We start from the raw sequence: 25,409 nt of genomic DNA, 5'->3' as shown, positions 1-25,409 counted from the left end.
GAAGCAACTACTACAATTCTCGGAGAGAACAGACCTCCCAATACATATGCGAGAAAGGCTAGAACAACTAGCAAATAACCAATCACGAGGCAAAGGCCCGAGAACCAAGAGCCAAGGCAACAATCACCAAAAGGAGTACCACAAAAACCAACAATGGAAGAGATCCAAGGACAGGCAGGAAGAAATCGCTATTTCCAAAACAGATAAAGAAAGGATCACCAGAACCAGTAGCGATAATAGAAAAAATACGCAAGTGGGACCTGATCTTTACAGGAAAAGGAGGGCTGCTAGAATTCCTGAGCAGGATGGAGGAATTAGCAGAAACCTACGGGGTAGAACCGGACCACCTCGTATTCGCAATGCCGATAATCCTGGAGGAAAGCGCGCTAGACTGGTGGCACACAAAGCCAGCGCCAGTCACATCATGGGAGGAAGCAAAGGTCGGACTAAAAGAAAACTTCATATCCCCCAGATACCAAGAGGAGCTTGCAAAACAAGTGGCAGAGCGAAAACAAGCGGAAACAGAACCAGTTCGAGACTATGTCCAAGAAATAAGGAAGTTAATGACGTTTGGAACCTACACAGAGCAGGAAAAACTGGAAATAATATACCAGAACTGCCGGCTGCCGCTGAAACTATACGTGAAGAGAAGAGAATTCCAAACGCTGTCGGAATTCATTATCATCGCAGAGGAATTCGAAAAAATAGAGACAGATGCAGGACTCTCCAAGGTTACAGGTCGCCAATGGAATTACCCACAAAACGACCAACCAGCATGGCAAAGGACGCAATACCGACAAAGGAAATGTCAAAGATGTGGAAACTATGGGCACGAGGCCCGAACATGCAGCAGGAAACCCGTACTGTACTGCTGGACCTGCAACAAACAAGGAGTACGCACAATAGACTGCTGCAGAAAACAACCGGAAAACACACAGGGCGCAGGACCAACCCGCGAATCTCCTGTGGCCCAAAACCAGCTGAGCGGGACAACACACAACTAATATTTGACAAGAACCAACTTTTAGGACGGGCCAGGATTGGATCACAACTGATGGAAGTAATCATCGATACAGGGGCAACAAGATGCATGATAAACGAAAGGGCGGACGAAAAACTAAAAGGAGAAGGTATCGAAGGAGTGGAAAACAGATCAATCCGGCTCGCGGATGGAAGCACTCGGAGAACAACACGAAGAGTCCAACTAACAGTAGAACTAGGGGGAAAAGAAACCACCCAATCATTCCTAATCATGACAGGGGTACCAGACACCCCCATACTAGGAATGGAATTCTTAAAAGATGCGGGCACATCAATAACGTGCGGAGAAGCCACAATAAACTTCAACGGGGAACCAAACCCAAAGAGAAAGGAGGAAAGCGCAAGAAATTCAGTAAAAGAGCCAACGGACGAGGAAATCGAAAAATGGATTACAACGGAGGTACAGAAATCCAACACTCTTGAAGGGGTGAGCAATATTACGAAACATCGGATATTTCTGAAAGATGACAGACCAGTCAAACAGAGGTATTACCCAAGAAACCCAGCGCAAATGGAAATCATCAACAAAGAGATCAGCGAACTCATAAAGCAAGATCTAATAGAACCATCACACAGCCCATACAGCTCACCGATTGTCCTCATAAAAAAGAAAACTGGAGATTGGAGGGTCTGCGTGGACTACCGACTTTTAAACGAAAAAACAGAGAAGGATGCATACCCATTACCACGGATGGACTTTATTCTAAATCAGCTTAAAGAGGCTAAATACATTAGCACGCTCGACTTAAAGTCAGGGTATTGGCAAATCCCAATGGAAAAACAGAGCCGACACTACACAGCCTTTACAGCTCCCGCGCGAGGATTGTACCAATGGAAGGTCATGCCATTCGGACTCGCAACAGCACCTGCTACGTTCCAAAGAGCCCTAGACTCGGTAATCGGACCGGACATGGAACCATTCGCTTTCGCATACCTAGACGACATAATCGTAATTGGGCGGACGAAAGTTGAACACATGCAGAAACTACAAACGGTATTTGAACGACTACGGACAGCAAACCTACGCATTAACGCAGCAAAATGCCACTTTCTCCAAAAGAAACTTAAATACCTAGGACACATGGTGAGCGAGGAAGGAATACACACAGACCCAGACAAAGTGGCGGCCATTAAAGAACTCACCGCACCAACTACACTCAAACAGCTGCATAGTTTTTTAGGCCTGGCATCTTGGTACCGCATATTCGTACCAGCGTACACCGAACGAGCAAGACCTTTTAAAAAAGGGACAAAAACTTGAGTGCGGCGAAGCACAAGAAAACAGCTTCAAAGACCTAAAGCTGTGTCAAACGGAAGCACCAATATTTGCATGCCCAGACTTCAGAAAAACATTCATACTCCAAACAGACGCAAGCGACTGCGGCCTAGGAGCGGTGTTGACCCAGGAAGATGCGGACGGAGAACATGTAATTTCCTACGCAAGCCGCAAGCTCAAAAGCGAGGAAACCAAATACTCCGCAACGGAAAAATAATGCCTAGCCATCTACTGGGGTATACACAAGATGAGGATTTACCTAGAAGGCTATAAATTTATTGTAATTACAGATCACCTAGCCCTCAAATGGTTAAATTCCATCGAAAGACCAACCGGACGAGTAGCAAGATGGGCATTGGGACTGCAACCATTCTCATTCGAAATACGATATCGAAAAGGCAAGACTCTCCCGCTTACCACGTGAAGAAACCCCCATAGCAGAAATCGTAGAATGCGCTTGGTATCAAAACAAATGGAACCAAGTAGAGATGACACCAAAAGAAGCTACGGATTATACCATAAAACACGGAAGATTATACCGACACATACCAAGCCAAACCGACGAAGACGATCAATCCTGGAAACTGTGCGTTCCAAAACAAGAGAGACAGAGGGTACTAACCGAAAATCACACAAACCCAACAGCCGGACACCTCGGGATCAGACGCACGAAAATCAGAATAAGGCAGCGATATCTTTGGCCAGGGCTAAGCAGAGACGTAACACGATTCGTACGAAGATGCGAAAGCTGCCAAAAATTTAAGGTATCGCAACAAGCAGCGGCAGGCAAAATGCTGACCAAAATCGCAAACGCACCATGGGAAACAATATGCGTCGATTTCGTAGGACCACTCCCAAGATCGCCGCACGGCAACACCGCACTAATCGTGTTTTTCGATAAATTTTCGAAATGGGTGGAGGTCACACCGGCAAGAAGCGCAACAGCTGACGCATTCCTAAAGGCGTTCAGAGAAAAAATACTGGCGAGGGGAGGTGCACCAAAGCGATTGATCTCAGACAACGGCGTTCAATTTACAAGCAGAAAGACGAAACAGGTAATGAAAACGTGGGGCATCACCCAACAATTCACGGCACCATACACACCACAAGAAAACCCAACCGATCGAGCGAACCGAACACTAAAGACGATGATCGCACAATTTGCGGGAGGAAAACACAACAAATGGGACGAACAACTACCAGAACTAACCCTAGCGATAAATAGCAGCAAGTCAGAGGCAACAGGGTTTAGTCCAGCATACCTGATATTCGGGAGAGAACTTAGATTACCGGGCAACCTATTCGACGAGGTAACACTAGGGTCATGGTTCAACAATCAAACAAACCAAGAAAGCACCGAAAACAAACGAAAACAAACAGAAACAATAGCAAGTCAAAACATGGAAGAAGCAGCAGCAAAACAAGCAACACATTACAATTTGCGAGAGCGAGCATGGAAACCAAAAGGAGGGGACCTGGTATGGGTACGAACGCACCCACTATCGAAAAAAATCGACAAAACAACAGCGAAACTAGAACCGAAATACACCGGTCCGTGTAAGGTACTCGAACTAATCTCACCAGTGATTACAACAGTACAAGATACGACAACGAACAAAAAACTACGGGCACACGTCTCATAACTAAAACCAGCAAAAATAGAGGAAGCAAACACAATAACGATGCCATCTCTCTACCTTTTCAGAAAGATGGAAAATAATGAAAATAAATTCGACATTTCGTCCCGGAAATTTAAGGAGAGCATGGCACAGGCCAGCCACAAAAACCGAGCGGCAAAACTACTATCGGCCGCCCCCCCACTCAGCTCACGGATGAGAGCATCAGTAACAAAAGTGTCAGCACCCAGGAACACAGACAAAACCAAGACGATGGAAACCACGGCAGGTCAGCGCGAGACACAAGGAGAACCAGTAGCAACATACAAGGAAGTAATCCCAACAAAGAAGAGGATCAGCTGGGCATTATCCGTATCTTTCGTAGTGATCAGACGTGTTTTTGTTTTGCGCTCCGCATTTTTTCCTTTTGTTTTGAATAAACAGCCGGTGTTTTCCTAACTAAATTCTAAATTTACTTCCTAACCAGACGACAATCTGGAAACCTATTCTATTACGCGAGTGCATGCCTTTTGATTTGTGTTAAAACATTTAACTTTTTATTTTTCGGCGTCGGCTTGTGCTTGTGCTTGTGTTTGTGTTGTTGCAGTGAGTGAGTACGCATTACATTGCATTGCAGTCCGCTCTCGTCTGGTAGCTTTTGTTGTTTTATCACTCTCTCGCTATCACCTCAACTTCAATAACTGTTCTTTCTCTCACGCTCTTTAAACTTTCTGAGCAATAGCGCTCTCTGCTTAGTAGCTCTCGCTATAACCGCTCTCCACTCTGCTCTCTTTTTTTTACCAATTCCGCTTTGAGCGTTGTCTGGCACATTGGTCTGATACCAATTTGTTTTGCAAACAATAGTATATATATAAATAAATAATAAAATAAAATGGAATACGCTGTGGTCTGTGCCAAAAAAAGCTGTAAGAAGCAGATCACCCACGATCAGCCGAATGTCCCCTGCTGGCTCTGCGACAGCGTAGTGCACGCAAAATGCGCTGGATTTTCTGGCCTCGTGAGTGATGCAGGATACGTTTTTCTCAGGACCCTAAACAGTTTTACAGCTTCGTAAACAGTAAGCGTAGAACGTCCGCACACCCATCCTCGCTATCATTTTGTAATACGTCGGCAAATAATGATCAGGCAATTGCCGATCTTTTTGCCCAATTCTTCCAAACCACCTATTCTGAGGAAAGCTACTCTGGTCATCCGTACCCATACTGTTTACCGAGGTCGAACGGCATTTTCAGTCCCTTGTTAAATGAATGTTCCCTACTTCATGATCTTCGACTAGTTAAGCCGGTGTTTTCACCGGGTCCAGACGGGGTTCCAGGTTGTGTACTCAGGTACTGCGCCGAGGCTCTGTGTGGACCTTTGCTTAAACTATTCACCCTATCCATTGATTCTTCTTGCTTCCCCCCGATCTGGAAGGAATCGTTTATAATTCCTCTCCATAAAAAAGGTAGCAAGTCTGATGCAAAAAATTATAGAGGTATAGCAAAGTTATCCGCTATTCCTAAAATGTTTGAGAGGGTTTTAACTCCGCACTTGCAACATCTCTGCAAGTCACTTATATCTCCAACTCAGCATGGATTTATAAGGCGGCGATCAACCACCACGAACTTGTTAGAGTTTACCTCTTTCATTATTAAAGGCTTTCAAGGTAACTTACAGACGGATGTTATTTACACCGACTTTAGTAAAGCATTCGACTCTGTAAACCATTCCCTTTTAGCGCATAAACTTGACCTTTTAGGGTTTCCGCCCAACCTCCTGAGATGGATTTCTAGCTATCTTTGTTCTAGGTCTCAAAGAGTCCTCTTCAAAAACTCCCTCTCTTTCCCAGTAAAGGTTTCTTCGGGAGTACCACAAGGCAGCCATCTAGGCCCCTTACTCTTCACACTCTTTATTAATGACTTACCTTCAGTATTAACATACTCTCGAGTACTTATGTATGCGGATGATGTTAAACTCTGTGTCCAGTACAAGGACATTTCATTTCATCCTCGCTTGCAATCCGATCTCAATAACTTTCAGTCATGGTGTTGTGCAAACTTGTTACACCTTAATGCCTCGAAATGCAAAGTTATGACATTTCATCGTTCTAGCCCTTTGTTGGCTCCTTACACCCTATTTGGTGGTTCTCTTGAGAGAATTACCCTAGTGGATGATCTGGGTGTTATGTTAGACCCCAAGTTAAAGTTTTCCGAACACATTTCTACCATGGTAAATAAGGCCATGAGCGTGCTTGGGTTTTTATAAAGAGGTGGTCAAAGGAATTTGACGACCCCTATATAACAAAGACTCTCTATACCTCGCTTGTTCGTCCGATCTTAGAATACGGCTCCTGTGTATGGTGCCCTCAGTACAAAGTACACCAGGACCGTATAGAATCAGTACAGAAAAACTTTTTACTCTTTGCTCTGCGGGGCCTTAACTGGGATGCGGGTGTAAGACTCCCATCTTACTCTAGTAGACTACTATTAGTAAACCTCCCATCCTTAGTTAACCGTAGAAAAATGCTTGGTGTGATATTTATGCACAACTTGATCAGGGGTGACATAGACAGCCCTGATCTGTTGAGCCGCATAAACTTCACGATTCCTATTAGACTGACTAGAAATTGTATACCGTTGTTCCTTCCACTTTGTAGATCGAATTATTCCTTGCATGAACCGTTTAGGGTCTTATGCTCGGATTATAATTCCCTCTACCATATTATATCCACCACTAATTCTCTTCCTCTTATTAAATTATTAATCCTTACACACCTTTCTATTAATTAGTAACTGTAGTGGTATTTGTACTTTGATTGCATGCTTAGTTTCTTAGTAAGTTTAGTACTAATTTTCCTCGAATGTTAGTCTAATAGCTATCTTTCTTGCATGTTCGCGTTTGGTTCGGCTACGCACCGCGCGTCATGCGGCAGCGCCCCTCGGTCGGTTGGGCGGGAGGAGGGCTGCGTTTTGCCTGGGATCCGCGCGTAACAGCCTTCTGCTGGTGTCACACGGGCCACTTGACGGTGCAGTAACTGCATCGCCTCTTGAAAGATGCAGTCATTGCATGTCAACGTCCACTAATAAACCAGGCCAACCAACAGGAACAAACGGCACGAAGAGTCAGCGAACAACAAGTCACGAAGCTTTCCTGGGCCAATCAAGTGGAAGACGAAGAATCCGACAGGGACGTGCTGGACCTAAACCCCGAGTGGCAAACACCAGAACCGGAACCATGCAAGCTCACCATCCCGAGGGAATGTAACGTTTCGCAGAGCTTCGAGCTATCGGACGCATCAATCAATATCATCAAATCGAATTATTCCTTGCATGAGCCGTTTAGGGTCTTATGCTCGGATTATAATTCCCTCTACCATATTATATCCAACACTAATTCTCTTCTTCTTATTAAATAATTAATCCTTACATACCTTTCTATTAATTAGTAACCGTAGTGGTATTTGTATATTGATTGCATGCTTAGTTTCTTAGTAAGTTTAGTACTAATTTTCCTCGAATTTTAGTCTAATAGCTATCTTTCTTGCATGTTCGCGTTTGGTTCGGCTACGCACCGCGAGTCATGCGGCAGCGCCCCTCGGTCGGTTGGGCGGGAGGAGGGCTGCGTTTTGCCTGGGATCCGCGCGTAACAGCCTTCTGCTGGTGTCACACGGGCCACTTGACGGTGCAGTAACTGCATCGCCTCTTGAAAGATGCAGTCATTGCATGTCAACGTCCAAAGAAAGCGAAACTCGAAGACCGCCAGAAACACACGCAAAGACGGTTCAAACTATGGAACGAGGAACAGGAGGCGTGCTGGGCCAAGATCGGCCGAACGGGAGATGTCCGCATCAGCACCTGGTTCCAAGCGACCCAAAGAAAGACAACCGAAAACGCCACACTGGGAAAGGAGGGGGGGAGTGTGACGCCCAGCGCCAGGAAGACCAAGCGCCGGAGCCCCAAACACCACAACAAAACATTAGAAACACCGAGAAGAAACCCTGAAGACTAATTATACTAGAAATACCAAGACAAGCCGTGAAGACTAAAATATAAGTATTATTAGGATAATTAGAACATAAGCGACAATACATGAAGACCTGCCACATAAGGATAAAAGAAATAAGTATAAATAAACAAAAAATAAAGATACATAAAACCAACCACAGATGATCACCACCAATGGGCCCAGCCACCCACGGTCACACCCACAGCTGACCGCCCCAAGTGTGACCATAACCCAAGCACCAACGGGCACACTATCAGCCGATCCGTACAAACGCGTTAGGGACAGCTGCTTTTCGGAAATAAAAAGGGCTCCGCCAGAGCGATCAGCATCAGTTCGGCTCCGGCCAGTGGAGAGGTAAGCATCAGTAGCAGCCACCAGCAGCCCCAGCGATCCTCCCATCCTCCTCGGAGCGCATTAAACCTCCGCCGCCTTTCCCCTCCTCGGAGCGCATTAACCCTCCGCAACATTTATTCTCCTCGGAGCGCATTAACCCTCCGCAACATTTCTTCTCCTCGGAGCGCATTAGACCTCCGCGACCTCAACCGACATCGACCGGACGACTACCAGGACCCGCACGCAACCGTCCGCCACGTGCGGCCAACCCGAAGGACGACTCCGGCCGCCGAACCCCAAAGGAAGAGCCAGTAGAAAAAAACCCGCGCACCTACCAAACTTTGTACCTTTTATTATTCTTATTCTTGAACCACGAGACTCTCTTTCAGCTACCACACCCAGAGATCAAACAAATTTCTGTGGAACCCGGCGCGACGAGCATACCCCGGCCGAAGCGCCGTCACATGGGTTTGTGTGATTTTCGGTTAGTACCCTCTGTCTCTCTTGTTTTGGAACGCACAGTTTCCAGGGTTGATCGTCTTCGTCGGTTTGGCTTGGTAGGGGTCGGTATAATCTTCCATGTTTTATGGTATAATCCGTAGCTTCTTTTGGTGTCATCTCTACTTGGTTCCATTTGTTTTGATACCAAGCGCATTCTACGATTTCTGCTATGGGGGTTTCTTCACGTGGTAAGCGGGAGAGTCTTGCCTTTTCGATATCGTATTTCGAATGAGAATGGTTGCAGTCCCAATGCCCATCTTGCTACTCGTCCGGTTGGGCTTTCGATGGAATTTAACCATTTAAGGGCTAGGTGATCTGTAATTACAATAAATTGATAGCTTTTTAGGTCCATCCTCATCTTGTGTATACCCCAGTAGATGGCTAGGCATTCTTTTTCCGTTGCGGAGTATTTGGTTTCCTCGCTTTTGAGCTTGCGGCTTGCGTAGGAAATTACATGTTCTCCGTCCGCATCTTCCTGGGTCAACACCGCTCCTAGGCCGCAGTCGCTTGCGTCTGTTTGGAGTATGAATGTTTTTCTGAAGTCTGGGCATGCCAATATTGGTGCTTCCGTTAGACACAGCTTTAGGTCTTTGAAGCTGTTTTCTTGTGCTTCGCCCCACTCAAGTTTTTGTCCCTTTTTTAAAAGGTCTTGTAGTGCTTTTGCTCGCTCGGTGTACGCTGGTACGAATCTGCGGTACCAAGATGCCAGGCCCAAAAAACTATGCAGCTGTTTCAGTGTAGTTGGTGCGGTGAGTTCTTTAATGGCCGCCACTTTGTCTGGGTCTGTGTGTATTCCTTCCTCGCTCACCATGTGTCCTAGGTATTTAAGTTTCTTTTGGAGAAAGTGGCATTTTGCTGCGTTAATGCGTAGGTTTGCTGGCCGTAGTCGTTCAAATACCGTTTGTAGTTTCTGCATGTGTTCAACTTTCGTCCGCCCAATTACGATTATGTCGTCTAGGTATGCGAAAGCGAATGGTTCCATGTCCGGTCCGATTACCGAGTCTAGGGCTCTTTGGAACGTAGCAGGTGCTGTTGCGAGTCCGAATGGCATGACCTTCCATTGGTACAATCCTCGCGCGGGAGCTGTAAAGGCTGTGTAGTGTCGGCTCTGTTTTTCCATTGGGATTTGCCAATACCCTGACTTTAAGTCGAGCGTGCTAATGTATTTAGCCTCTTTAAGCTGATTTAGAATAAAGTCCATCCGTGGTAATGGGTATGCATCCTTCTCTGTTTTTTCGTTTAACAGTCGGTAGTCCACGCAGACCCTCCAATCTCCAGTTTTCTTTTTTATGAGGACAATCGGTGAGCTGTATGGGCTGTGTGATGGTTCTATTAGATCTTGCTTTATGAGTTCGCTGATCTCTTTGTTGATGATTTCCATTTGCGCTGGGTTTCTTGGGTAATACCTCTGTTTGACTGGTCTGTCATCTTTCAGAAATATCCGATGTTTCGTAATATTGCTAACCCCATTAAGAGTGTACCTCCGTTGTAATCCATTTTTCGATTTCCTCGTCCGTTGGCTCTGTTACTGAATTTATTGCGCTTTCCTCCTTTCTCTTTGGGTTTCGTTCCCCGTTGAAGTTTATTGTGGCTTCTCCGCACGTTATTGATGTGCCTGCGTTCTTTAAGAATTCCATTCCTAGTATGGGGGTGTCTGGTACCCCTGTCATGATTAGGAATGATTGGGTGGTTTCTTTTCCCCCTAGTTCTACTGTTAGTTGGATTCTTCGCGTTGTTCTCCGAGTGCTTCCATCCGCGAGCCGGATTAATCTGTTTTCCACTCCTTCGATACCTTCTCCTTTTAGTTTTTCGGCCACCCTTTCGTTTATCATGCATCTTGTTGCCCCTGTATCGATGATTACTTCCATCAGTTGTGATCCAATCCTGGCCCGTCCTAAAAGTTGGTTCTTGTCAAATATTAGTTGTGTGTTGTCCCGCTCAGCTGGTTTTGGGCCACAGGAGATTCGCGGGTTGGTCCTGCGCCCTGTGTGTTTTCCGGTTGTTTTCTGCAGCAGTCTATTGTGCGTACTCCTTGTTTGTTGCAGGTCCAGCAGTACAGTACGGGTTCCCTGCTGCATGTTCGGGCCTCGTGCCCATAGTTTCCACATCTTTGACATTTCCTTTGTCAGTATTGCGTCCTTTGCATGCTGGTTGGTCGTTTTGTGGGTAATTCCATTGGCGACCAGTAATTTTAGAAAGTCCTGCATCTGTCTCTATTTTTTCGAATTCCTCTGCGATGATAATGAATTCCGACAGCGTTTGGAATTCTCTTCTCTTCACGTATAGTTTCAGCGGCAGCCGGCAGTTCTGGTATATTATTTCCAGTTTTTCCTGCTCTGTGTAGGTTCCAAACCTCATTAACTTCCTTATTTCTTGGACATAGTCTCGAACTGGTTCTGTTTCCGCTTGTTTTCCCTTTGCCACTTGTTTTGCAAGCTCCTCTTGGTATCTGGGGGATATGAAGTTCTCTTTTAGTCCGACCTTTGCTTCCTCCCATGATGTGACTGGCGCTGGCTTTGAGTGCCACTAGTCTAGCGCGCTTTCCTCCAGGATTATCGGCATTGCGAATACGAGGTGGTCCGGTTCTACCCCGTAGGTTTCTGCTAATTCCTCCATCCTGCTCAGGAATTCTAGCAGCCCTCCTTTTCCTGTAAAGATCAGGTCCCACTTGCGTATTTTTTCTATTATCGCTACTGCTCCTGGTGATCCTTTCTTTATCTGTTTTGTAAATAGCGATTTCTTCCTGCCTGTCCTGGTCTCCCCTTGGATCTCTTCCATTGTTGGTTTTTGTGGTACTCCTTTTGGTGATTGTTGCCTTGGCTCTTGGTTCTCGGGCTTTTGCCTCGTGATTGGTTATTTGCTAGTTGTTCTAGCCTTTCTCGCATATGTATTGGGAGGTCTGTTCTCTCCGAGAATTGTAGTAGTTGCTTCTTTTGGGTTTCTAGTCCGTCCAGTTTCTCCAATCCGAATTCCTCGCAATAGTTTTGTTACTCCAGTTTCGTTGCTTGGTTTATCCATTGCCATCTTGACCTTTGAGATTATGCTTCTTATGCTACCACAACCTGCTCGGGCGCCACTGTGACGGCGCTTCGGCCGGGGTATGCTCGTCGCGCCGGGTTCCACAGAAATTTGTTTGATCTCTGGGTGTGGTAGCTGAAAGAGAGTCTCGTGGTTCAAGAATAAGGCGGGGCTTGAGCGGTAACAAAAGAGATAGAGTTATTTTTATTGTTCTTAAAAGGTACAAAGTTTGGTAGGTGCGCGGTTTTTTCTTCTGGCTCTTCCTTCGGGGTCGGCTGCCGGGGTCGTCTTTCGGGTTGCCCGCACGTGGCGGATGGTTGCGTGCGGGTCCAGGTAGCCGTCCGGTCGGTGTCGGTCGAGGTCGCGGAGGTCTAATGCGCTCCGAGGAGAAATGTTGCGGAGGTCGAATGCGCACCGAGGAGAAGAAATGTTGCGGAGGTCCAATGCGCTCCGAGGAGAATAAATGTTGCGGAGGTCTAATGCGCTCCGAGGAGAAGCAATGTTGCGGAGGGTTAATGCGCTTCGGAAGAATAAATGTTGCGGAGGTCTAATGCGCTCCGAGGAGAAAAAATTTTGCGGAGGGTTAATGCGCTCCGAGGAGAATAAATGTTGCGGAGGTCAAATGCTCTCCGAGGAGAAGAAATGTTGCGGAGGGTTAATGCGCTCCGAGGAGAATAAATGTTGCGGAGGTCAAATGCGCTCCGAGGAGAAGAAATGTTGCGGAGGGTTAATGCGCTCCGAGGAAAATAAATGTTGCGGAGGTCAAATGCGCTCCGAGGAAAATAAATGTTGCGGAGGTCAAATGCGCTCCGAGGAAAATAAATGTTGCGGAGGTCAAATGCGCTCCGAGGAGAAGAAAGGTTGCGGAGGTTTAATGCGCTCCGAGGAGGATGGGAGGATCGCTGGGGCTGCTGGTGGCTGCTTCTGATGCTTACCTCTCCAATGGCCGGAGCCGAACTGATGCTGATCGCTCTGGCGGCGCCCCTAACGCGTTTGTACGGATCGGCTGATAGTGTGCCCATTGGTGCTGGGGTTATGGTCACACTTGGGGCGGTCAGCTGTGGGTGTGACCGTGGGTGGCTGTGCTCTGGGCTCATTGGTGGTGATCATCTGTGGTTTGTTTTGATGTATCTTTCGTGTTTTCTTCATTGTTTGTATATTTATACTTATTTCTTTTATCCTTATGTAGCAGGTCTTCATGTATTGTCGCTTATGTTCTACTTATCCTACTAATACTTATCGTTTAGTCTTCATTGCTTGTCTTAGTGTTTCTAATGTCTTGCTGTGGTGCTTGTGGCGCCGGTGCATGATCTTCCTGGCGCTGGGCGTCACACTCCCCCCTCCTTTCCCAGTGTGGCGTTTTCGGTTGTCTTTCCTTGTGTCGCCCGGAACCAGGTGCCGATGCGGACATCTCCAGCTCGGCCGATCTTGACCCAGCACGCCTCCTGTTCCTCGTTCCATAGTTTGAACCGTCTTTGCGTGTGTTTCGGGCGGTCTTCGAGTTTCGCTTTGATGATTTTGATTAATGCGTCCGATAGCTCGAAGCTATGCGGAACGTTCCGTTCCCTCGGGATGGTACCCCTCTGGCTGGGCTTACATGGTTCCGGTTCCGGCGTTGGCCACTCGGGGTTTAGGTCCAGCACGTCCCTGTCGGATTCTTCGTCTTCCACTTTTTTGGCCCAGGAAAGCTTCGTGACTTGTTGTTCGCTGACTCTTCGTGCCGTTTGTTCCTGTTGGTTGGCCTGGTTTGCCCAGCTGATCCTCTTCTTTGTTGGGATTACTTCCTTGTATGTTGCTACTGGTTCTCCTTGTGTCTCGCGCTGTCCTGCCGTGGTTTCCATCGTCTTGGTTTTGTCTGTGTTCCTGGGTGCTGACACTTTCGTTACTGATGCTCTCATCCGTGAGCTGAGTGGGGGGGCGGCCGATAGTAGTTTTGCCGCTCGGTTTTTGTGGCTGGCCTGTGCCATCCTCTCCTTAAATTTCCGGGACGAAATGTCGAATTTATTTTCATTATTTTCCATCTTTCTGAAAAGGTAGAGAGATGGCATCGTTATTGTGTTTGCTTCCTCTATTTTTGCTGGTTTTAGTTATGAGACGTGTGCCCGTAGTTTTTTGCTCGTTGTCGTATCTTGTACTGTTGTAATCACTGGTGAAGTTAGTTCGAGTACCTTAAACGGACCGGTGTATTTCGGTTCTAGTTTCGCTGTTGTTTTGTCGATTTTTTTCGATAGTGGGTGCGTTCGTACCCATACCAGGTCCCCTCCTTTTGGTTTCCATGCTCGCTCTCGCAAATTGTAATGTGTTGCTTGTTTTGCTGCTGCTTCTTCCATGTTTTGACTTGCTATTGTTTCTGTTTGTTTTCGTTTGTTTTCGGTGCTTTCTTGGTTTGTTTGATTGTTGAACCATGACCCTAGTGTTACCTCGTCGAATAGGTTGCCCGGTAATCTAAGTTCTCTCCCGAATATCAGGTATGCTGGACTAAACCCTGTTGCCTCTGACTTGCTGCTATTTATCGCTAGGGTTAGTTCTGGTAGTTGTTCGTCCCATTTGTTGTGTTTTCCTCCCGCAAATTGTGCGATCATCGTCTTTAGTGTTCGGTTCGCTCGATCGGTTGGGTTTTCTTGTGGTGTGTATGGTGCCGTGAATTGTTGGGTGATGCCCCACGTTTTCATTACCTGTTTCGTCTTTCTGCTTGTAAATTGAACGCCGTTGTCTGAGATCAATCGCTTTGGTGCACCTCCCCTCGCCAGTATTTTTTCTCTGAACGCCTTTAGGAATGCGTCAGCTGTTGCGCTTCTTGCCGGTGTGACCTCCACCCATTTCGAAAATTTATCGAAAAACACGATTAGTGCGGTGTTGCCGTGCGGCGATCTTGGGAGTGGTCCTACGAAATCGACGCATATTGTTTCCCATGGTGCGTTTGCGATTTTGGTCAGCATTTTGCCTGCCGCTGCTTGTTGCGATACCTTAAATTTTTGGCAGCTTTCGCATCTTCGTACGAATCGTGTTACGTCTCTGCTTAGCCCTGGCCAAAGATATCGCTGCCTTATTCTGATTTTCGTGCGTCTGATCCCGAGGTGTCCGGCTGTTGGGTTTGTGTGATTTTCGGTTAGTACCCTCTGTCTCTCTTGTTTTGGAACGCACAGTTTCCAGGATTGATCGTCTTCGTCGGTTTGGCTTGGTATGTGTCGGTATAATCTTCCGTGTTTTATGGTATAATCCGTAGCTTCTTTTGGTGTCATCTCTACTTGGTTCCATTTGTTTTGATACCAAGCGCATTCTACGATTTCTGCTATGGGGGTTTCTTCACGTGGTAAGCGGGAGAGTCTTGCCTTTTCGATATCGTATTTCGAATGAGAATGGTTGCAGTCCCAATGCCCATCTTGCTACTCGTCCGGTTGGTCTTTCGATGGAATTTAACCATTTGAGGGCTAGGTGATCTGTAATTACAATAAATTTATAGCCTTCTAGGTAAATCCTCATCTTGTGTATACCCCAGTAGATGGCTAGGCATTATTTTTCCGTTGCGGAGTATTTGGTTTCCTCGCTTTTGAGCTTGCGGCTTGCGTAGGAAATTACATGTTCTTCGTCCGCATCTTCCTGGGTCAACACCGCTCCTAGGCCGCAGTCGCTTGCGTCTGTTTGGAGTATGAATGTTTTTCTGAAGTCTGGGCATGCAAATATTGGTGCTTCCGTTTGACACAGCTTTAGGTCTTTGAAGCTGTTTTCTTGTGCTTCGCCGCACTCAAGTTTTTGTCCCTTTTTTAAAAGGTCTTGCTCGTTCGGTGTACGCTGGTACGAATATGCGGTACCAAGATGCCAGGCCTAAAAAACTATGCAGCTGTTTGAGTGTAGTTGGTGCGGTGAGTTCTTTAATGGCCGCCACTTTGTCTGGGTCTGTGTGTATTCCTTCCTCGCTCACCATGTGTCCTAGGTATTTAAGTTTCTTTTGGAGAAAGTGGCATTTTGCTGCGTTAATGCGTAGGTTTGCTGTCCGTAGTCGTTCAAATACCGTTTGTAGTTTCTGCATGTGTTCAACTTTCGTCCGCCCAATTACGATTATGTCGTCTAGGTATGCGAAAGCGAATGGTTCCATGTCCGGTCCGATTACCGAGTCTAGGGCTCTTTGGAACGTAGCAGGTGCTGTTGCGAGTCCGAATGGCATGACCTTCCATTGGTACAATCCTCGCGCGGGAGCTGTAAAGGCTGTGTAGTGTCGGCTCTGTTTTTCCATTGGGATTTGCCAATACCCTGACTTTAAGTCGAGCGTGCTAATGTATTTAGCCTCTTTAAGCTGATTTAGAATAAAGTCCATCCGTGGTAATGGGTATGCATCCTTCTCTGTTTTTTCGTTTAACAGTCGGTAGTCCACGCAGACCCTCCAATCTCCAGTTTTCTTTTTTATGAGGACAATCGGTGAGCTGTATGGGCTGTGTGATGGTTCTATTAGATCTTGCTTTATGAGTTCGCTGATCTCTTTGTTGATGATTTCCATTTGCGCTGGGTTTCTTGGGTAATACCTCTGTTTGACTGGTCTGTCATCTTTCAGAAATATCCGATGTTTCGTAATATTGCTAACCCCATTAAGAGTGTACCTCCGTTGTAATCCATTTTTCGATTTCCTCGTCCGTTGGCTCTGTTACTGAATTTATTGCGCTTTCCTCCTTTCTCTTTGGGTTTCGTTCCCCGTTGAAGTTTATTGTGGCTTCTCCGCACGTTATTGATGTGCCTGCGTTCTTTAAGAATTCCATTCCTAGTATGGGGGTGTCTGGTACCCCTGTCATGATTAGGAATGATTGGGTGGTTTCTTTTCCCCCTAGTTCTACTGTTAGTTGGATTCTTCGCGTTGTTCTCCGAGTGCTTCCATCCGCGAGCCGGATTAATCTGTTTTCCACTCCTTCGATACCTTCTCCTTTTAGTTTTTCGGCCACCCTTTCGTTTATCATGCATCTTGTTGCCCCTGTATCGATGATTACTTCCATCAGTTGTGATCCAATCCTGGCCCGTCCTAAAAGTTGGTTCTTGTCAAATATTAGTTGTGTGTTGTCCCGCTCAGCTGGTTTTGGGCCACAGGAGATTCGCGGGTTGGTCCTGCGCCCTGTGTGTTTTCCGGTTGTTTTCTGCAGCAGTCTATTGTGCGTACTCCTTGTTTGTTGCAGGTCCAGCAGTACAGTACGGGTTCCCTGCTGCATGTTCGGGCCTCGTGCCCATAGTTTCCACATCTTTGACATTTCCTTTGTCAGTATTGCGTCCTTTGCATGCTGGTTGGTCGTTTTGTGGGTAATTCCATTGGCGACCAGTAATTTTAGAAAGTCCTGCATCTGTCTCTAATTTTTCGAATTCCTCTGCGATGATAATGAATTCCGACAGCGTTTGGAATTCTCTTCTCTTCACGTATAGTTTCAGCGGCAGCCGGCAGTTCTGGTATATTATTTCCAGTTTTTCCTGCTCTGTGTAGGTTCCAAACCTTATTAACTTCCTTATCTCTTGGACATAGTCTCGAACTGGTTCTGTTTCCGCTTGTTTTCGCTCTGCCACTTGTTTTGCAAGCTCCTCTTTAGCCTCTTGGCGAAACTCGAAGACCGCCCGAAACACACGCAAAGACGGTTCAAACTATGGAACGAGGAACAGGAGGCGTGCTTGGTCAAGATCGGCCGAGCTGGAGATGTCCGCATCGGTACCTGGTTCCGGGCGACACAAGGAAAGACAACCGAAAACGCCACTCTTTGGTAGGGAGGGGGGAGTGTGACGCCCAGCGCCAGGAAGACCATGCGCCGGCGCCACAAACACCTCAACAAGACATTAGAAACACCAAGACAAGCCATGAAGACTAAACGATAAGTATTAGTAGGATAAGTATAACATAAGCGACAATACATGAAGACCTGCCACATAAGGATAAAAGAAATAAGTTTAAATAAACAAACAATGAAGAAAACACGAAAAGATACATAAAACCAACCACAGCTGATCACCACCAATGGGCCCGTAGCACAGCCACCCACGGTCACACCCACAGCTGACCGCCCCAAGTGTGACCATAACCCAAGCACCAACGGGCACACTATCAGCCGATCCGTACAACGCGTTAGGGACACATCAGCACTACGCGCTAGGGACATACCGTACGGATCAGCTGCTTTTCGGAAATAAAAGGGGCTCCGCCAGAGCGATCAGCATCAGTTCGGCTCCGGCCAGTAGAGAGTTAAGCATCAGTAGCAGCCACCAGCAGCCCCAGCGATCCTCCCATCCTCCTCGGAGCGCATTAACCCTCCGCAACATTTCTTCTCCTCGGAGCCATTAACCCTCCGCAACATTTATTTTCCTCGGAGCGCATTAACCCTCCGCAACATTTCTTCTCCACGGAGCGCATTAACCCTCCGCAACCTTTCTTCTCCTCGGAGCGCATTAACCTTCGGCAACATTTCTTCTCCTCGGAGCGCATTAACCCTCCTCAACATTTATTTTCCTCGGAGCGCATTAACCCTGCGCAACATTTATTCTCCTCGGAGCGCATTTGGAGTGTGCTGGGTACTTGAGTCGTATGACTCTACAACAATATGTAGTTGTTTTGAATAAGTGTGTAAATTATAAGTTTGTATATTTGACATATACTGATTACAGTATACTCTCGATGTGTGCATACTACAGTGCCCATCAGTGCAAAAGTACTAAGTGGACCAATCAAAATCCCTAATGAGGTTAGTAAGCTTCGCAAACTCGGCCTTACGAAAGCAGCGGACACGTTCAGGTAGCCTACTCGACCGATCCAATACAGTTGGTCCCTAGCGACACTTCGAAAGTAGGATGGTAGGCGTCTCCAGGTATACTGAGCGGAAGGGCTCGGGTTAACAACACTAAGGTCGGATCCGATACAAAGCATAGATCAAGCAATCGACCCAAGGAATTTTTCACATGGTTGACTTGAGACAAGGACAGGTTAAGCAAGCCGTCAACAAAGTCATGTCGTGACATGGGCACTAGGGCACTAAGAAAAAATACATCAATAGAGGCAATGATTTACACAAAAAAAAAAAAAAATACGTATCTCACAATTTTTTTTTTTCTTCAAATATAACTTATAGCTATTGAATGGAGTGAATTAGCTCGACAAATAAATAATTTTAAAGACAAATTCCAAAAATCTTATAAGAGCCTTAATAAAGATACAACTATAAAAGTCGACACGCTAGTTGACCACATAACTGTATTAGTTGAGCAATATAACAACATTTATCAATTAATAAATGAGCACAAAAATAAGATAACAAACGGCCATAACAGTCAATGCAACAAAAATCAAAATAATTGGCTCCGCGCTCTACAAGGTCCAAAATTAACTTACAATTGATACAATCATCAATAAATTACAGACAACAACCGTCGGTGAAAAATCCGACCTTGTCAAAGCAAAAATGGGAAATGTTTACCAAAAAGGCAAAACAGCAACCCAATTTGCTAATGAAATCGAAAATGTACGAAAACTGCTCGAGTCTTCGTATATTGATGAAGGACTAAGCCCTGAGCACGCTGATACATTCAGCACTAAAGAAGCCATAGCTACCATGGTCAAAAATTGTGAACATGGTAGACTAAAAACCATACTTAAGGCTGGCACATTCAAAACAATGAATGAAGCCATTAAATGTCCGGAAGTGCAAGCACTGTATTATATAATAGAGGTAAAACTGGTAGAGGTGATAATTTCCGCTATATCCAAAGGTGTAGACCTAGCAGTCGAGGTAATTATCACTCAAACTACCCAAATTACCCCAGTAACAATTATAATAAGTAGGGGAAATTTCAGAGGAAATTTCCGTGGCCATAGCCGAGGAAGGAATAATTCCAACCTAGACCTTAGCAGCCACAATAACAATAACAATAACAACAGCCATGTTCGAGTTACTCAAAGTATCTCGGCAAACCAGAACTCCCCTTAATATATTCAAGAGCGAAAAAAATTAATGTACGTTCAGTTAATTTAGATCTCAGTATCTTCATTAAAGTAAATAATGAAAAACCATTTATTGGTAGACACTGGTGCAGACATATCTGTGATAAAAGAAAACCTTCATACATTTGAACATGTTAACTCATTTATATGAACACAAATATCTGGAATTGGTGAAGGTTCAGTTTTTTCTAAAGGTTTAACATTCGTAGAGTTATCTACAGGAAAATATATCATTCCGCACGACTTTCATATAGTCGAACAAAATTTTCCAATACCAAGCGATCGCATTATTGGTATAGACTTCTTTAAAAAGTACAATTGATAATTAGATTTCCCACAAACATGTGATTCATTACAACACAAACATTTTTTACAATGCTAAATGCTTATCTCGACGCAGGAGATACGTTTTTCAGTAAGCGTAGAACGTCCGCACACCCATCCTCGCTATCATTTCGTAATACGTCGGCAAATAATGATCAGGCAATTGCCGATTTTTTTGCCCAATTTTCTCAAACGACCTATTCTGAGGAAAGTCTGATGCAAAAAATTATAGAGGTATATCAAAGTTATCCTCTATACCCAAAATGTTTGAGAAGGTTATAACTCCGCACTTGCAACATCTCTGCAAGTCACTTATATCTGCAACTCAGCATGGGTTTATAAGTCGGCGTTCAACCACCACGAACTTGTTAGAATTTACCTCTTTCATTATTAAAGGCTTTTAAGGTAACTTACAGACAGATGTTATTGACACCGACTTTAGTAAAGCATTCGACTCTGTAAACCATTACCATTTAGCGCATAAACTTGACCTTTTAGGGTTTCCGCCCAACCTCCTGAGATGGATTTCTAGCAACCTTTCTTCCTGGTCTCAAAGAGTCTTCTTAAAAAACTCCCCCTCTTCACCAGTCAAGTTTTGTTCGGGAGTACCACAGGGTAGCCATCTAGGCCCCTTACTCTTCACACTCTTTATTATTGACTTGCCTTCAGTATTAACATACTCTCGAGTACTTATGTATGCGGATGATGTTAAACTCTGTGTCCAGTATAAGGACATTTCATTTCATTCTCGCTTGCAATCCGATCTGAATAACTTTCAGTCATGGTGTTGTGCAAACTTGTTACACCTTAATGCCTCAAAATGCAAAGTTATGACATTTCATCGTTCATAGTTAACCTCTTGTTGGCTCCCTATACCCTATTTGGTGGTCCTACTGAGAGAATCACCCTGGTGGATGATCTTGAGGTTATGTTAGACCCCAAGTTAAAGTTTTCTGAACACATTTCTACCATGGTAAATAAGGCCATGGGCGTGCTTAGGTTTATAAAGAGGTGGTCAAATGAATTTGACGACCCCTATATAACAAAGACTCTCTATACCTCGCTTGTTCGTCCGATCTTAGAATACGGCTCCTGTGTATGGTGCCCTCAGTACAAAGTACACCAGGACCGTATAGAATCAGTACAGAAAAACTTTTTACCCTTTGCTGAGACTCCCAGCTTACTCTAGTAGACTGCTATTAGTAAACCTCCCATCCTTAGTTAACCGTAGAAAAATGCTTGGTGTGATATTTATGCACAACTTGACCAGGGGTGACATAGACAGCCCTGATCTGTTGAGCCGCATAAACTTCACGATTCCTATTAGACTGACTAGAAATATTATACCGTTGTTCCTTCCACTTTTAAGAATTATTCCTTGCATGAACCGTTGGGTTGGGCGGGAGGAGGGCTGCGTTTTGCCTGGGATCCGCGCGTAACAGCCTTCTGCTGGTTGCAGTAACTGCATCGCCTCTTGAAAGATGCAGTCATTGCATGTCAACGTCCAAGAAAGAACTTTTGCTTCTATTGGGCTGTTCGTATATTTTGATGTTGAACCACAGCCGATATAATTGCTACATCTTCATCATCCATTATAAGAAAAAAATTAATAAATTCTCCGCGCAAATTTAATGTACATGTTATTGGCATCAGCTATTATTGACGGATGGTGCCAGTGTGAATCGGAGTTTCACATCTGTCAAAAAATCCCACCATTCCCGCGGGGTCGGCTCAGTGTGCAGATCCTATAAGCCCAATAGGCTTCAAGATGGAAAAGTGTTATCGGTAAGTCTCATCGATAGTTCCGTGACACTGATTTTGACAGCCCTCATACAAATGTTCAAAGTGAAGTACAATAATGGTACTTGAAATTAGAATTAGAATTAATTAATTACAAGATTTAATCGGTGTCTAAAAAGTGGTACAAATCAAGTTCACTCTTTCTGCAATTAAACTATTTGTATTTATATCTGTTAATAATAAAGAGTCTCAAAAATATTGAAAGGTAATGCAACTCGTGTTACCGATATACACATACACATTAGTACATACAAATGTGTGTATATATTCAAGTTTGATAGAAATTATTTCATAAACGGTAAATTGTGTTCTTGTCTTTTTATTTGTTGAATTAAGATGGTGGTGTAATAATTGTAACTGTTTTGTTTTCAGAAAAACAAATTGGGTTTAAAATGGCGGAAGCAAATGCTGCTGGAACAAGTGTTGAAGGTGCTGTTGGTTTGCTAGCCCCGCACCCTAATGCTGAACTAATAAGGGGTCAAATTTTTGAAGTGGGTCCCAGATATACCAAATTAGCTTACATTGGCGAAGGAGCTTACGGCATGGTGGTGTGAGTACAAATTGTTTAATTGTGGTTTTGTTTTTTATAGATATATACATATGTTCATAAGTACAAATGTACGTAAAAATGTAACTACATATGCCCACATTTGTAAATCTTTGACGAAATTCAAGAACAAAATATTTATGCATTTTAAAAATTTGTTAGTAAAAGATTTGGCTAATTAAAATAGTGAGATCATTTCCAAATGAATATATATAAATAATATAATAATGCATATACATACATATGTATCTACATACATATATACATACATCTCGATCTGTTAGGACTTACATAGATACAGACATACAGTATGTCAAGAAACTCTTTACACACTGAAAATAAATTAAATTTTTTGACTTTGGATAAGAAAATAATGGCCTTTGGTTCAAATTTATCAAATTTTTTTAATTCATAACCATTCAGGGATTAATTATAAAGTAGTAAGTGAAAAAAAAAATAACAAAACTATAAATAAGTAAATTACAAAACAACAAAAACAATGATTACTCATTTTTGACACTGTCAAGAAAGTCTTTACACAAAATATTTTCATTTTTTAAATTCAAAATTCTTCGTAATTATTTAATATATTTAACTTATTTTAATATTTGGTATGTCCACCCTTAGCATTGACTACATGCTGGAGCCGTTTTTCATCGAATTTATCAATTTTTGTAGGTCATACTCAAAGGGAATCTTTTGCCACTCTTGCAATATGAATTCTTTGAGCTGATTGCGGTTTTTGGGCTGTCTTTTTCCCACTTTCTTCTTCAAATAGGCCCACAAATTTTCAATGGGGTTAAGATCGGGACTCTGGGGTGGTGTATCAATAACTTTTCCACAGTTGTAAAGCAGCCAAGCTCTCACATTGGACTCTTTATGTTTGGGATCATTGTCTTGATAAAACTTAAATTTGGCCCTATTGTCCGTAATGAGACCAAATTTCTCCGCACTGCTTTTTAAATTTGTTTTTAAAATTTGGAGGTACTGTTTGGCATCCATTGTGTTCTCAATAAATTCAATATTTCACACTCCTCGGCTAGAGATGCACCCCCAAATCATAACCGAAAGTTTTCCAAACTTTACAGTCGGAATGATGTTTCGGTTATCTAAAGCTGTTAACGGCTTGCGCCATACTCTGGGTGGACCATCATTGTAATATAGCATCATTTTTGTTTCGTCGCAAAATATGACGTCATCCCAATACTCTGCCGGCTTACTGATCATGTTAACAGCGAAAGTGAAGCGCTTTTCCACATTGACCGACGAAAGCAGCGGTTTTTTTCGTGCCACTCTGGAAGAGTGTTTATGGCGTAGAATAACCTGGCGTACTGTTTCGTGTGAAACAACCAAGTCAAGTTCTTCGTCAAGTTCCTTGGCCAGAGTCCTGACCGATATTTGCGGATTCTGATTAATTTTCCTCATGATTATGCGGTCTGCCCGTTTGTCTATCTTCCTTTTACGGCCACCTCCAGATTTGGTTTCCAGTCTCCCTTCGTTCTTCGCGCGACTTAGGACATTGTAAATTGTTTTCCTTGATACTGAAAACATGTCTACCATGTCTGCAACAGATTTGCCCAACTGGTGATTATAGTAAATCAACTGGACAACGTCAAAGCTTAGTCTTTTGCCAGGCATTTTAAAAATTTCAGAAAGTTAGTCTGTATATGTGCACTGGTCAAAATTTCGCAACCAAATCAAAGTCAATGCAAAAATAGAGCATCACTGAGCAACGCCAAAAGCATAGATTACGGTAAAGTCCCGTTTTTTCTAAGAACGAGATCAAAACAGAGCTCGAAAACGACATGTGTAGACTTTCTTGACAGTGTCAAAAATGAGTAATCATTGTTTTTGTTGTTTTGTAATTTACTTATTTATAGTTTTGTTATTTTTTTTTCACTTACTACTTTATAATTAATCCCTGAATGGTTATGAATTAAAAAAATTTGATAAATTTGAACCAAAGGCCATTATTTTCTTATCCAAAGTCAAAAAATTTAATTTATTTTCAGTGTGTAAAGAGTTTCTTGACATACTGTATGTAAAGATAAAAAAGGCGTAAAAAACAAAAAAAGAGCGCGAAGAATAATTCTTTATTTTTTAAACCGATTTGGCATTGATTCTAACAATTTGTATCCTCTACGTTATTTGACTCCATTCTTCAACAATGACGCGTTTGAGCATATCCTTTGACCTAATGGTGTGCAATCGGATCCTACGCTCCAGGACGTCCCACAGATGCTCAATGGGTTTGAGATCTGGCGATTGCGGCGACGAATTCAACATACTTTTGACGCTATATTTTTATTACGGTATTTTATTTATCGAATCTTCTCTCTTGGAGACTAACGACAAATATAAAATATTTATTTAGTTAGCTTGTAGCTAATTAATTCTTAATAGTGGTGGGAAGGGTGGGGAGGTCTCTTCGCCGGAGTCGTGTATGTCCAATGTCCTATGTCCAAATTGGTCTGAGAATTGCATTGTACAAAAGTACTTTGTGCTCCAGTACAGGATAGTAGCTCCATTTCATCATGTTGTTGAATATTATGGTGAGAAAATATACTGCACAGCTCGACAAATCCTTGATAATTTTAGGGGAGACGAAGTCGTGATTCTTATAACTTCTCCTGTTAGAAAATGACAGACTTGGTGATTTCAACAAAGCTATTTGTTGCTGGATGTGGTTTGAGCACTTTTTCTAAGTTGACGGCAAATGTATTTGCCTTCTCTTTGTTGCTACGAGCATATTTCTTGTATTTGAGACAATCTGTTTTGTAAGAAGTTCGAAAGTGTGCGCGTTTTGAGAAATGTAGATGGTCACAAAGGTGAAGTAGGTGATCTGATGATAGATCTGTTAGGTGTGCTACACGAATCTGAGCCTACGGCACTCTTCTTGTAATAGTAAAATCAATCAAATCGGTTTGCTTCTTCGGATCTGTGGGCCAATATGCAGGCCTGCCCGAAGAAATAAAGTCAAGCTTGTTTCGTGGT

At 43.9% G+C, this 25,409-nt stretch overlaps 1 protein-coding gene and 1 long non-coding RNA gene across 6 annotated transcripts in view; both read left to right on the top strand.

The window, feature by feature from the left end:
• The first annotated feature begins 21,882 nt into the window (after positions 1–21,882).
• The window catches only part of LOC117189168 (mitogen-activated protein kinase ERK-A), a 43,105-nt gene continuing 39,578 nt past the window's right edge, over positions 21,883–25,409 (top strand). For 4 of the 5 annotated variants that reach the window (XM_033394241.1, XM_033394240.1, XM_033394237.1 and 1 more), the window contains exons 1-2: positions 21,883–22,166; positions 22,241–22,418. In XM_033394241.1, the coding sequence (XP_033250132.1) occupies positions 22,261–22,418 (158 nt within the window). In that variant the 5' untranslated portion in view covers positions 21,883–22,166; positions 22,241–22,260. The remainder of the gene's footprint in view (positions 22,167–22,240; positions 22,419–25,409) is intronic. The other variant, XM_033394238.1, reaches the window with a different exon arrangement.
• LOC117189169 lies at positions 22,873–24,046 on the top strand. Its single transcript, XR_004473225.1, has 2 exons — positions 22,873–23,026; positions 23,094–24,046. It is a non-coding gene; the product is annotated as an uncharacterized LOC117189169 (long non-coding RNA).

The sequence above is a fragment of the Drosophila miranda genome, chromosome 4 (assembly GCF_003369915.1).
Source record: "Drosophila miranda strain MSH22 chromosome 4, D.miranda_PacBio2.1, whole genome shotgun sequence".
NCBI lineage: Eukaryota > Metazoa > Arthropoda > Insecta > Diptera > Drosophilidae > Drosophila > Drosophila miranda.
Note: the sequence above shows the minus strand (reverse complement) of the source record. Positions and strands in the feature narration are given on the sequence as shown.